This window comes from Oncorhynchus masou, chromosome 20, assembly GCF_036934945.1.
Source record: "Oncorhynchus masou masou isolate Uvic2021 chromosome 20, UVic_Omas_1.1, whole genome shotgun sequence".
Taxonomy (NCBI): Eukaryota; Metazoa; Chordata; class Actinopteri; order Salmoniformes; family Salmonidae; genus Oncorhynchus; species Oncorhynchus masou.
In genome coordinates this window covers 16,644,180-16,658,090 of record NC_088231.1, presented here as the reverse complement: position 1 = coordinate 16,658,090, position 13,911 = coordinate 16,644,180, and the positions used below count along the sequence as shown (strand labels likewise).

Sequence of the window (13,911 nt, the reverse complement as noted above, 5' to 3'; positions counted from 1 at the left end):
AATAACCTAAAACACAAGGCCACATCTACACTGGAGTTGTTTACCAAGACGACAGTGGCCGAGTTACAGTTTTGACTTAAATCTACTTGTAAATCTATGGCAATGATCAACAACCAACTTGACAAAGCTTGAAGAATGTAGAAAATAATAGTGGATAAATATTGTACAATCCAGGTGTGGAAAGCTCTTAGAGACTTACTCAGAAAAACTCACATCTGTAATCTCTGCCAAAGGTGCATCTACAAAGTATTAACAAAGTATAAAGTAACAAAGTACAAAGTATTAACTCAGGGGTGTGAATATTTATGTAAATCATATTCAATAAATTTGCTAACATTTCTAAAAACCTGTTTTTAACTTTGTCATTATGGATAACCAGTGGCGGTCAGAGCAGAGACGTATTTCTATTACAGCATATTGGATGACTGTCATTCATATTCCATTCACCCAGTTCAATGTAACAGCGATAGGTTTAGGCTACTACATGATACTCTAATTTTCCCTATACCCATCATGAGTTTGCTACAACCTAGCCTATGAATGAAAGTTCACAACGTAGGTGCACACAGGTCGAGAGACAAATTTGAGGCGACAGACAGTGACACATGGACAGACAGTGACATTCAATACCGCCTTGCACACTCTTGCCTGCATCTAGCTGATCTAGGGTCTAATCATTACTCCAACAGTTGCGAATGAGAGTTTCTATTGGACAAATTCAGGTATGCTTTGTTCCATTTGCTTCCGTTTAAGAAATGTTTTTCAACAGAATCGGCAGAATGAATACACTCCTGATCACCCGTAAACACAGTCCACTTTCATAGCAGCCACACTGTATTCCTTCTCTGCACTCTCCTTCTCTAACCTTGTCCCTTCACTTGTGGACTTCAATGCACAACACATCAGTTAAAAAAAAAAAAACTTCCCAAGCCACACCGCTACACACAGCCTACATCGTTGTCACCATTTTAGCTAAAGTAACATCATAGTCAGCATAGCTAATATAACTAACATGTTAGTAAACCCGTACAAACATACAGTAACGTTAGTGTGCTGTACAGTCAGTAAGCGGTTACACCGGCGGGCCCCGGTGGCAATAAATTAGTAATATCAAAAACGTATCTTGACTTGGTAGAGTTCCAGTGTTGTGTTGGATAGTCATAGCCAGCTAGCTAACATAGCATCCGTCTGTTTGAGCAGGGTGTTTAGGTAGGCTAAACTAGCTAGCTGCATTTGCAAGCTAAGTAAGTGAAAACAAAATTACAAAATCTCTTCATTTCTCTCTCCTTCATTTTGGAATAAATTAATTTGTTCAAAACTGTTCAACTCTTTGAGTAAACCACTAGCTTATGCTTTCAGAACTAGATTAATTATCTGATCCTTTGACTGGGCGGACAACATGTCAGTTCATGCTGCAAGAGCTCTGATAGGCTGGAGGACATCCTCGGGAAGTTGTCATAATTTCTGTGTAAGTCTATGGAAGGGGATGAGAACTATGAGCCTCCTAGGTTTTGTATCGAAGTCAATGTACCCAGTGTAGGACTGAAACTAGCTTTGCTCCGGCTATATCATGGTGCTACCCTACAGAGGGTTGTTGAGGCTAGTGTTGACCTTCTTTGTAAAATAGTGTGTTTTAATCAATTGTTTGGTGACGTGATTATATTTAGTATAGTTTTATCTAAAAAGGAAAACTTTTTTATGTTTAACATTTACATTTTTATGAAATTCACTGAGGAGAATGGTCCTCCACTTCCTCCTCTGAGGAGCCTTCACTGTGTGATACTGTGTGAAGTTGGGTGAGAAAAAAAATCATTTTGAATTCAGGCTGTAACACAACAAAATAAGAATAAATCAAAGGGCAATGAACACTTTCTGAAGGGACTGTATATTCTCCTGATTGCCTGAGGATATCTGCCATGAAAATGTGGATATAGGCTATTGAATACATAAGATTGTAAATATATAGGCATTTATGGCAAATATATTGAATTGTAAATATAGGTATATACACAGAGTGAATAAAACATTAGGAACACCTGAATATTGCATTGTACAGCCTCAATTTGTCAGGGGTACGGACTCTACAAGGTCTCCAAAGCGTTCCACAGGGATGCTGACCCATGTTGACTCCAGTGCTTCCCACAGCTGTGTCAAGTTGGCTGGATGTACTTTGGGGTCTGGACCATTATTGACACACACTGGAAACTGTTGAGTGTGAAAATCCCAGCAGCATTGCAGTTCTTGACACACTCAAACCAGTGCACCTGCACCTACTACCATACCACCCCGTTCATAGGCAATTCAATATTTTGTCTTGTCCATTCACTCTCTGAATGGCACACATACACAATCCATGTCACAATTGTCTCAAGGCCTAGAAATCCTTATTTAACATGTCTCCTCCCCTTCATCTACACTGATTGAAGTGGATTTAACAAGTGACATCAGTAAGGGATCATAACTTTCACCTGGATTCACCTGGTGAGTCTATGTCATGGAAAGTGCAGGTGTTCATAATGTTTTATACACTCAGTGCATATATTTTTGGAATAATACTGTACAATTTTGAAAATGATGATAATGTAAGAACTGTTTGAGAAGACTGTTTTGGTGGGATGGAGTTTTGGCCTTCCGTGGTGACGCCTTCCGTGGTGACATCACCATGCGTTAATTAGTCAATAGACCAATAATAAAGGGAGTTCTGGCCTTCCGTGGTGACGTCCCCATGCGTTAATTAGTCAATAGACCAATAATAAAGGGAGTTTTGGCCTTCCGTGGTGACGTCCCCATGCGTTAATTAGTCAATAGACCAATAATAAAGGGAGTTTTGGCCTTCCGTGGTGACGTCCCCATGCGTTAATTAGTCAATAGACCAATAATAAAGGGAGTTTTGGCCTTCCGTGGGGAGTTTTGGCCTTCGTCCCCATGCGTTAATTAGTCAATAGACCAATAATAAAGGGAGTTTTGGCCTTCCGTGGTGACGTCCCCATGCGTTAATTAGTCAATAGACCAATAATAAAGGGAGTTTTGGCCTTCCGTGGTGACGTCCCCATGCGTTAATTAGTCAATAGACCAATAATAAAGGGAGTTTTGGCCTTCCGTGGTGACGTCCCCATGCGTTAATTAGTCAATAGACCAATAATAAAGGGAGTTCTGGCCTTCCGTTGTCAATAGACCAATAATAAAGTTCTGGCCTTCCATGCGTTAATTAGTCAATAGACCAATAATAAAGGGAGTTCTGGCCTTCCGTGGTGACGTCCCCATGCGTTAATTAGTCAATAGACCAATAATAAAGGGAGTTTTGGCCTTCCGTGGTGACGTCCCCATGCGTTAATAAATAGGGGGAGTTTTGGCCTTCCGTGGTGACGTCCCATATATGTTGCATATATTTAATCATATAGGCATAATTATAGAGACATACAGGGTATATTTGTCAGTGTTGTCACCGGACCTCATCCCAGCAGGAAGCTTTCAATTGAATTTCATCCAATCAGTCTTATTGAGTTACTGCCGTGTGCTACAGTACTGTCCCAACGCGAATTCAATTCCCTGTCCAGCTGTAAGGCTTGAACTGGAGCTAATAAAAAAGAGCTTTTCACCACTCTCACAACCTTTTTGAGGGGCCCAATTAATGTGCGAGAGATATAAAAAGTGATGTGCGCGGCGTAATTCATTGCATACTCATAATTACGTCATTCACAAATGTAGAGCTCTCTTTGAAAGCAACTGTGAGTGGAAATATAATATAAATATACCCGATCCTTTCCTGTGAGATGAACTAAAGATTCAAGCAGCTCTGCGTCACAGAGAGAGAATAAGACACAAAACAGAAAGGCATCATCCTAGATCTGCATCGTACTAGATCTGCATCTTACTAGATCAGCATGGTACTAGATCAGCATGGTACTAGATCTGCATCATACTAGATCTGCATCATACTAGATCAGCATGGTACTAGATCAGCATTGGACTAGATCTGCATCGTACTAGATCAACATCATACTAGATCAGCATGGTACTAGATCAGCATGGTACTAGATCAGCATGGTACTAGATCAGCATGGTACTAGATCTGCATGGTACTAGATCTGCATCATTCTAGATCTGCATCATTCTAGATCAGCATGATACTAGATCTGCATGGTACTAGATCAGCATGGTACTAGATCAGCATGGTACTAGATCAGCATGGTACTAGATCAGCATGGTACTAGATCAGCATGGTACTAGATCTGCATCGTACTAGATCTGCATTGAACTAGATCAGCATGGTACTTGATCTGCATGTTACTAGATCTGCATCGTACTAGATCTGCATCGTACTAGATCTGCATCGTACTAGATCAGCATGGTACTTGATCTGCATGTTACTAGATCTGCATCGTGCTAGATCAGCATCGTACTAAATCATTATCATTCCATGTTCAAGCAGATATAGCTTGACTGAAACATATTATCTCAATTACTCCAACTACCTCGTACCCCTGCACATTGACTCGGTACCAGTACTCCTTGTATATAGCCTCGTTATTGTTATTTTCTTGTTAATATATATATTTTTTTAATTTAGCTAATTTTTCTTACTTTTTAACTGCATTATTGGGAAAGGGCTCGTAAGTAAGCATTTCACGGGAAAATGTCTACACCTGTTGTATTCAGCGCATGTGACACATACAATTTAATTTGAAGGGAGGTTGTCAATGTGAAATGTTGTGGTTCTACAAAAGCTGAGGAGGAGCCAAATTACAACAAAAACCTTATTTAAGACGCACTGAACCATCATATGAAAATGAGACATCAGGCAAGTAATAAAGTCACGAAGACACAAAGCCTGAAGCAACTTCCACTCAATCCTGCCCTTAACAGACACCTATAGACGGACTGCCTGGTGTGTCTGACTGGGAGATTCACACGTGGGCCTCTACCACTGCTACTAACACTAACACCAGCAACCAGATCATCTGTGTTCAAACCACAGGCCCTAACTTAGACACAACCCATCTGATACTGTTACTCTTTAAACTGGTTCCATAGGACAGATGGAACTCATGGTTGTAAGTGGCATAATAATGATGAGTGCTTAGAGACATGTTCAAAACTGAAAGTTTTGTTGAGGTAAAGAATAAGAAAGGAAGAGAGAGAGAATCGTTAAAAGTCTATTCAGGTGAAAATAACATTGTCCCTGACTGGGTTAGACACTCAAGCAAATCATTCCAAAGTCAACATGCTACTCTTCAGTTCCTCAGGAATTATTCATGGGACACCACTTATCTTGTCATATCTCATTTCTTCCACTGTAGTTTTTGGAGGGGAGGAAGGCAGGAAAGACACCTTTAGGGCAAATTATTCTCATTTAATCAAATCACTCCATGTGGCCCAAGGGGGTCTACTCCAAGACACTCAAGGCACTAGAAGGTGGGCTAATGGTTCTCACACCCACACACAAAAAAACTGTTCAGTGAGATACAATGTAAAAAGTGTTAGTTGTTTCAACTTAAAAATATGAATTACCTCGTTGGCGTAAAATGCTAAGTAACTTTTTACAGTGGTGGGCTTACAGAAAAAGGGAGGAATACTGAGAAAAAGAGAGAGAGAATGTAGTGAGAGTGAGAGAGCTAAGAAAGGCAGACAGGGTTCTGGAGTTCCCATCATTTCTACACCGAATCTCCCGGCTCTTTCCACATGGCACAACGTCCAACAACTTACTCCGGGAGTAGGCTAGTGAGTCCGAGAGAGCTATAAAATATAAATTATACCACATAACCTTATACCTCCCAGTTGAGTCATTCAGTTACACTGAGACTCCTGTTGGTTACACAGACAGCCATATCTCTCTCTCTCTCTCTCTCTCTCTCTCTCTCTCTCTCTCTCTCTCTCTCTCTCTCTCTCTCTCTCTACTACTCTCTCTCTCTACACTCTCTCTCTACACTCTCTCTCTCTCTCTCTCCATTTCTATAGCGTCGACATGAATTACTTCCTCTCCCCCTTAAAGAACGTATGGATTACAGCTGAACTGCAATTTCCCTACCGATCATTCCCTAGCCAACCTGGTGACATTGAAGTGTTTATTTTACACTGGCGGCCCATAATTAGTTCTGTGCAAAATCAATTAGGCCCAGTGCAAAATGACGTCCGAATCGTAAAGGAATGGTGACTGTGTGTTCCGTGACACGGTAAAATAAAATATAAACCGCGCAGTCGTGTATTTCTCAGCAGCACCGCAGTTGGTCTGAATGGGTGCTATCATTTCTCCTCTTGAACAAATAAAGAGTTTGTGAGAGTGTAATGCACACGCCTTGTGCATGTTTAAAGTAACAGTCCAAACCTTTACTGTAAAACAGAACAGTTAGTTGAGTTCTCCTTTGATTACTTAGCGTTAGTCACCAATTTGAAACATATTAATCTATGGGATACATACAACGTCTAGACTAACCTCACTTTAAGAAAGGGACTAGTCCTATGTGCTTCATTGCATTTTTGGAGAAATACTTAACTGTACACAAACAAGTGTCATTTTACAGCTCAAACATTTCTCCCAGCTTCTAGTCTTAAGACTCGGCTTGTGATCTGATACACATCGACGGTATTGTCCTTTTAAAACTCTTCACGGAGATATTAACTAGAGGACAATTACGCCTACAAGACAAAACACATCTAAATCTTCATGTAAAAACTATCATTTCACTTATTAATTTGAAACCTGGGGTGGAAAAGTGTGTCCAAATGGTAGAATGTCTTAAGAGGGAATTGGAGAAAGCCTATGCAAGTGTGTGTGTATTTCATTTCTTTCCCTCCGCGCTGGGGTAAAAAGGTAATTAATGTCTACCAAATGTATATTGTTTTAAATCAAGTGCATCTCCCACTGTGCTTTTTATTAAGTTACTGCCTGAGATCTAATTTGTTTTAAGATTTCACAGTGTCTTTGTTTAGTCCTAATGCCTGCAGCTTCGGTTTCAGTGTCCTTTTCAAAGGCTTTTGTCTCCAGCCACCAAGACGTTCAGAACCCCTTTCTCTCAAAATATGACCTTTTCTGTCATTGCCAAGACACACTATCGCTAACACCAAGGCTTTATTAGAAGAGTATACGAGTGGAGAGGAGCAGGGAGATATCAGGCTGTGTGTGTCTTTTGTTTAACTATCCTTGTGGGGACCAGAAGTCCTCACAAGGATAGCAAAACATGACAATTCAGACATGGGGGACATTTTACTGGTCCCCACAAGACAAAATGCTATTTTAGGCTGAGGGGTTAGGTTTAGGGTTACAATTAGGGTTAGGGTTAGAATTAAGGTTAGGGTTACAGTAGGTATAGCTTTAGAGTTAGGGTTAGGGTTAGGGTTAGGGTTAAGGTTAGGTTAAGGAAAGGGCATTTCACAGTAAAGTCTACACCTGTTGTATTGGGTGCATGTGACAAATACCATTTGATTTGATTTGAAGGGAGGTTGTCAATGTGAAATGTTGTGGTTCTACAAAAGCTGAGGAGGAGCCAACTTACAACAAAAACATTATTTAAGACGTACTGAACCTTCATATGAAAATGAGACATCAGGCAAAGTCATGAAGACACAAAGCCTGAAGCAACTTCCACTCAATCCTGCCCTTAACAGACACCTATAGACGGACTGCCTGGGGTGTCTGACTGGGAGATTCACACCCTAGATTTAGGGTTAGGGAAAATAGGATTTTGGATAGGAATCAATAATTTGGTCCACACAGGGAGAGCATGTGTATGTGTGTGGCATGGTGTTCCACCCCTCCACTGAGTAAACAAGAGCATTGTTGATGTGTTTCTGGGTTGTTTGAGCAGAACGGGCAGAAGCAGTAGATACCTGTCTGGGTGACACACTGCCCTTTCTATCCCTGCCTCGTTCCCTCCCTCTATCTGTCTCCTGCCCTTTGTTGACAAAAGTATCTTGGTGACTGCAAAAAGAGTACACATACACACACACGGGCACACACACAATCCCTTCTCATCACAAAAGACACTCAAATGAGAGAGAAAACACCGCCATATTTTTAAATCGGTTCAACCTCATCACTTAACACCCTTCCAGTCTCAATGAAGAGAGAACAAGGAGGGAGAGAGGGAAAAAAATACCATAAAAACTCCTTAAAGAGGAGAGAAAAGAAGAGAGAGATCAAATGATCCAGGCGGTGGGGACAGGCGGCGCGGGGTCAGAGCAAGAGAGCACCAAGCAGCCCTGCTCTTCATTAACACTGGCTCTCAGGGGGTCCAGACTGGCCCTACCTGTCCATGAGATTATTGAACCGGCTAACCAGCAGCTCCCCTCTTCAAGACTAACCAGCAGCTCCCCTCTCCAACTCCTCAGTCAAGGCCCAGAGGAATCCCAGCCCACCGCCGCTGCTGTCTGACAACTCTGGCCCTGAGTTTCTCTGTCTGCTACATGGAACAAGTGCTCCTGCTTCTTCATTGTCTTCTCCCCTCCCTTCACTCTTCGTTCCATGTATCACTTTTACTGTCTTTTCCAATCTTCTACTTTTGTCTTATTTTCTTTACCCCCCCCTTCCCTTTTTAGCTCTCCTTCTCTCCCTTCCTCTACTTTACTTCCCCTGTCCTTTCCTTGTCTGAACCTCCACGGAGAGAATGGGAGAGAGAGAGAGAGAGAGAGAGAGAGAGAGAGAGAGAGAGAGAGAGAGAGACGGAGTGTCGACTTGCGACATGGCAGGCCAGATGAAATGCATGCGAAAAGGCCCAGGCTAGTAGCAGCAGCAGATAAAAGTAATCAAATAATACTCCTGGAATCCAAATAGGCATTCTCTGACTGCAGCACAACCATGAAACATCACTGACAGGCTCCCCAGATTAGGACTAAACATTATGCAAAGCGCTGAACCCATAAACTGAGTGGAGCAGTCAAAGTGAAGGAGGGAACAGGCTCTTTTCTGTGGTGTAGAAGGGGCCTGTGATCTTTTTCTCTCTACCTCTCTCCCGACTCCTCTACCCTTCAGAAATGTCCATGTAGAAATGTGTTACTCTGGCATGAAATGCCTCTGTGTTCTGCTCTGCTCAACTCCGATTGCCTGACTTTTAGGGAAGGTGGAAGCAAGGCCACATAGACATAGACACACACGTAGGCTACAGGAATGCATGACAGAGAGAATGCATTAACACTGTACACGAATACATTGTAAATGGTTCAGTCTTCAACAATACAATGTATTTTAGATTGTGTACATGTACTCAACCAGCTGTTGCAAAAATAGTTTTCTGATACACACTTTTTTTGGGGGGCACTCAAGTCAAGACATAAAAACACCTAAAAACTACTGTATTTAATAAAACTGAAAACATCTTATAACAACATCAAATTCACAGCTGCAGGCTGTGTGTTTGTTTGTTTTTAGGAAGCTGCACAATTTCCTGGTACACTCTAGGAAATCAAATGAACCCAAGCCAAGAGCTACGAGTATCACGGTATCACACATTAATCACTTAAAAGTCACTTCAAAAGTTGTTCAAGTATTTCAACCCATTGGTACAACGTGCATGTTAAATGTGTAACACAGGAATATATTCATCATATGGAAATGTTTACACAATTATAAAGTTCTGTTTGGAAAGGGTTCAAATTGAGAGTGGAATATAGCGGGAACATTTTTTGTTATGATACGTTTTTGATATAGCAGTGTGTAAATATACACAGAAAGGGACTATTGATGATGTTTTACATTGCATTACATGGTGCCATCTTTAAAATATAATTTTCTTTTGTTGTGTATTCTATCATCATTTGTTCAATCAAATGTAGGCTTCATTGTGTGGGCCAAAGACTGGAGTGAGTAGTTGACACTGAAAAATGTCCCTGTATAATCGTTATGCACGCTCTAACAATCAACAAGATCTGGAAGTGACATCGTGACAATTATCACTGACCGTGTACGTTCATAAATTTAAGGGGGGGGGGGATATGTTCGGGACATTTTGTAAAAAGTTTCAGTATGGTTAAACTGTCTGTCTGACTGTGCTCAATAATGGGCACCTGGGGTAAAATCACAACAGCTCCATTTTCAAGATCAAGAAACACAAAAACAACAAAATGGTAAAGTCTAAAATAATATTCCTAATTTATTATAAGTTATAATAATGTTATAATAATGTGTTTTGCAGTGAGGGAGTTTTATATGGGCCACCAACATGTTGATTTAATAAGGTTCACATAAGGTAGGCTAAATAGAAGTTGTATTATAATAACAGTCTATAAAAGCCTATTCTAAATATTGCCTATATCCAAAACAAAATATAATATTTGTAAAGTATGTGGAAAGAGTAAACAAAATATCATGAATGCATGAATTATTTGTGTGCATTAATTATTTACAACTTTCTTGGGGCAATAATAGGCCATACGGGCCAGGCGCCGGTTAGAAAAAGTTTTATCAATGTTTGTAATCCAGCTCCATACCTGATACAGGGCTTCATTTGAATGGGTAAACAGTTTCAAAATCATATTTACCATTTCTGCATGTTGTATATGGAAGACCCGGGTCCTGGGCTCTCGAACTTGCCGTCCTCGAATGTCTGATTTCGCCCTCAAGTGGGGGACTTCTCCTCTGATATATTACAGTCTGAAGTAATTAAAAAGTCGGCGTCGTCCCCGCAAGAAAAGTATTGACTCGTGCGCAATAACAGTTTTATGACATTTGATTGAAAACGGAGACGCGTCTTCGTTTCAGGTTTTGATCTTGAGAAATTAACACGGTCTGGTTCAATGAGAAAATACGTTCCTTGTCAGAGCAGAACAGAATACGTTGCTTTGGAACACACCGTCGGTCTCGGGATGTGAATGCAGGCAGAGGCACGACTGTCCCCTTCCAAAATGTGAACCAGGAGATGCCGAGGGAAATCGCTGACAGCGTCTTCGGGAAAAAAGGCGAATAAACCTATGCTTGTGAGGAGAAGACAGTTTTCCCTAGTCCCGACCCGGGCTCTCTCCGATATTTATTCTGCTAAATCAGCTGTATGCTCCGAGGACACGTCGCGGACGATAAGGCTTGGTTGGAGAATTAGGAAAGTGGCTTCTGGAAGTTGGGCTCCAGCGGTACACAATCTGACAGGACTCTCGGGGCTGTTATACGCCTTGTGAATGTAACCTGAGTGACTGTGGGTCTTGAGTATGAGTCCGTCACGGTGTTGTGTCAGGGTAAAGAGGCACATCTGTGTGTGACAATGCGCCAACTCGACTAAACCCCTACCCTGCGGACATGACAAATCATGGAGAGGTGCTTAGCCTTTTATAATTTATGAAACACTTGCACTTTTATTTCCCGTAAGAGATAGGATCCCGTTAAATAGCCTACTGTAACCTGTTGTTCTGTTTGTTTATGGGAAATGGTTGTTAGTAGGCTAAATTAGGTATTATCAAAATATTTCATCATGGGAAAACTAATTCTCAATTAAACTAACTAAATATTTGAAACTTTAAAGGTTCCAAATTCATAAAACAATAATTATTAAATCGAAAAATGTTATCAGATATTTTGTATAGGCCCTATCAAGCTTTCAAGGTGATGCTAGTTATACTCCAAAGATGACTTAACTTCGTTTCAATGTTTAATAATATTTTTCAGTTCACCTTATTGTGAGCAAACTCAGATTTCGCTCAACCGCACGCACGCACACACACACACACACACACACACACACACACACACACACACACACACACACACACACACACACACACACACACACACACACACACACACACACACACACACACACACAGCTATGTCTTACTATATTGATTCCGATTCTAAATCTTATTTTCCCTAACCTTTACTCCAACTCCAAACCTTACCACTTACCACTAACCTTAACCCCTAAGCCTAAAATATTATTTTTTTTACAAGTGAGGACCGGAAAAATGTCCTCACTTTTCTGAATTTGAGTTGGTTTACTATTCTTGTGAGGACTATAGTAAAGCGTGTACACACACACACAACCCCCCCTCCCCAAAAGGGCTTAGAGATGAGTGAGATGCTTCACAATTCAAACTAGTGCATCAAGTTGCTCCAGTACAGCAGGAGGAAGGAATGCTTGAGGACACTGATGTTTCTCCCATGTTTCCCACATGTTTCCCCCATGTTTCCCACATGTTTCCTAAGTTGTGTCCCTCTGCTGATCCTCTGACGTGTGCTGTCTCTCATTAATGTTTCACTGTGCACTTGTTTTTACCAGGGGTTTGCTGCTCAACATTTGACTGAGGCATCTCAAGAGTCAAAAGAGGAAGGGGAGAGAGGAGGGTGGAGAGAAAGATATATAGAGAGAGCAGTCAGTGACTGGCTTCTCAGTCTCTACTTTTGGACCTAGTGAGAGTGGAATCCCAAGGCAGTCATTTCTATCAAGTTGAGCGTCTGGAAGAAGAAGCCCCACTCACATGTTTGGTCAAGGGGTAAATAATAGATCAGGGATTAGACTTGTGCTGAATTCATTCTGGGGGTAACAAGCTAACTCCGGTCCCAGGATATGCATATTCATTGGTTGGGCCAAGGCCATGGGAGGATAAAGACCATATGCCTGTTTGTTAGGGAGATAGAGCTTAAATCCAGCTAATTAAACAAGATATTACATAGCTCCGTGAGCAACAAAACAAGCCTTTTAAGGATTGTCCAGAAAATAGAAGTGCTACAACTCAGGGGGGGGGGGGGGGTAATAATATAATGATATGGGTCTCTTTGATAGCTTCAAAGGGCCTCAATAATGTTATATGGCTTTGAAAGTGATTTTTCTTCCCCCAATTTATTCGTCATGTCAAACAAACTGTTAATGATAGGGCTGATTAGTGTTGTGACATATTAAACGGCTACACTAATGATGCTGGAGACATCCATGTTGGTGTGAAGTCGCCACCTCGTCTGCCATTAGCATATTGTCAAGCAACGGATGTCTCATTTGATTACGCTTATAAACACAGGCAGTTCAACTAATTAAAGTTACTCAGCAAGTGGTAAGGAGAATGTCCAAGCTCAGCCCTTCTACAGTTTGACATCTGGATTAAAAATATATTATAAAGCTCCTTCACTTACTGAAAGAGCACAAAACTAAATGTGCATCTCACCTACACACACACACACACACACACACACACACACACACACACACACACACACACACACACACACACACACACACACACACACACACACACACACACACACACACACACACACACACAGTCTCTCTGCAATGAGTATAGGTTTATCTGTCCCCATGACAGGACCCTACCTCTCACTAATTACCCAGAGGGGTTATTGATGATGAGCTATTGAACCCAGAGTTGGAGGCCCTCTCTCGGGGATGGCAGTCAGCTATCACAGCCTACAAGGCCATTCTACGCTGGGTTTCTGTCCATCTGTCTGGGAAGCAGCAGTTCTCACTGAGAAAAGGTCAATTCGATCATGTCATGGAAGGCAGAGGGGAGCGGAAAGGGGAGGGACCACAATCGGGCACCACACACACACCTGCTCTAATTCTGCTCTGACTGACTGCTTTCTGCGAGGACATTCTGGTCTGTTTGGCCGGGGGCTCGGTGACATTCTGAACCTGTGAGAATGTTCAGTATGATCACCTCACCTCTGATGTAATATGTTCACTGCAGTGGGTGCTGCTGAGGGCTCATAATAACGTCTGGAACAGAGCAAATGGAATGGCATCAAACACCTGGAAACCATGTGTTTGATGTGTTTGATACCATTCCACTGAACCCACTCCAATCATTACCACGAGCCCGTTCTCCCCAATTAAGGTGCCGCCAATCTCCTGGGGTTCATTGTTCATTACTTGGAAGTCTCATGAACTAGGCTTGTACTGCACGTGTCTGACTCCCAAGGTCTATGTTGAGTGTAATTGAAGTGTTATGTCACGTGCGCCTGACAGTCGTGTATCTGTCTCT

The 13,911-nt window shown here is 41.6% G+C and overlaps 1 protein-coding gene across 1 annotated transcript in view; it reads right to left on the bottom strand.

The window, feature by feature from the left end:
* bnc2 (basonuclin zinc finger protein 2) overlaps positions 1-11,132 on the bottom strand; it is a 260,548-nt gene extending 249,416 nt beyond the window's left edge. The window contains 1 exon segment of the mRNA XM_064926567.1: positions 10,474-11,132. Coding sequence (XP_064782639.1) covers positions 10,474-10,476 — 3 coding nt within the window. The 5' untranslated portion in view covers positions 10,477-11,132.
* Between the last annotated feature and the right edge of the window lie 2,779 nt (positions 11,133-13,911).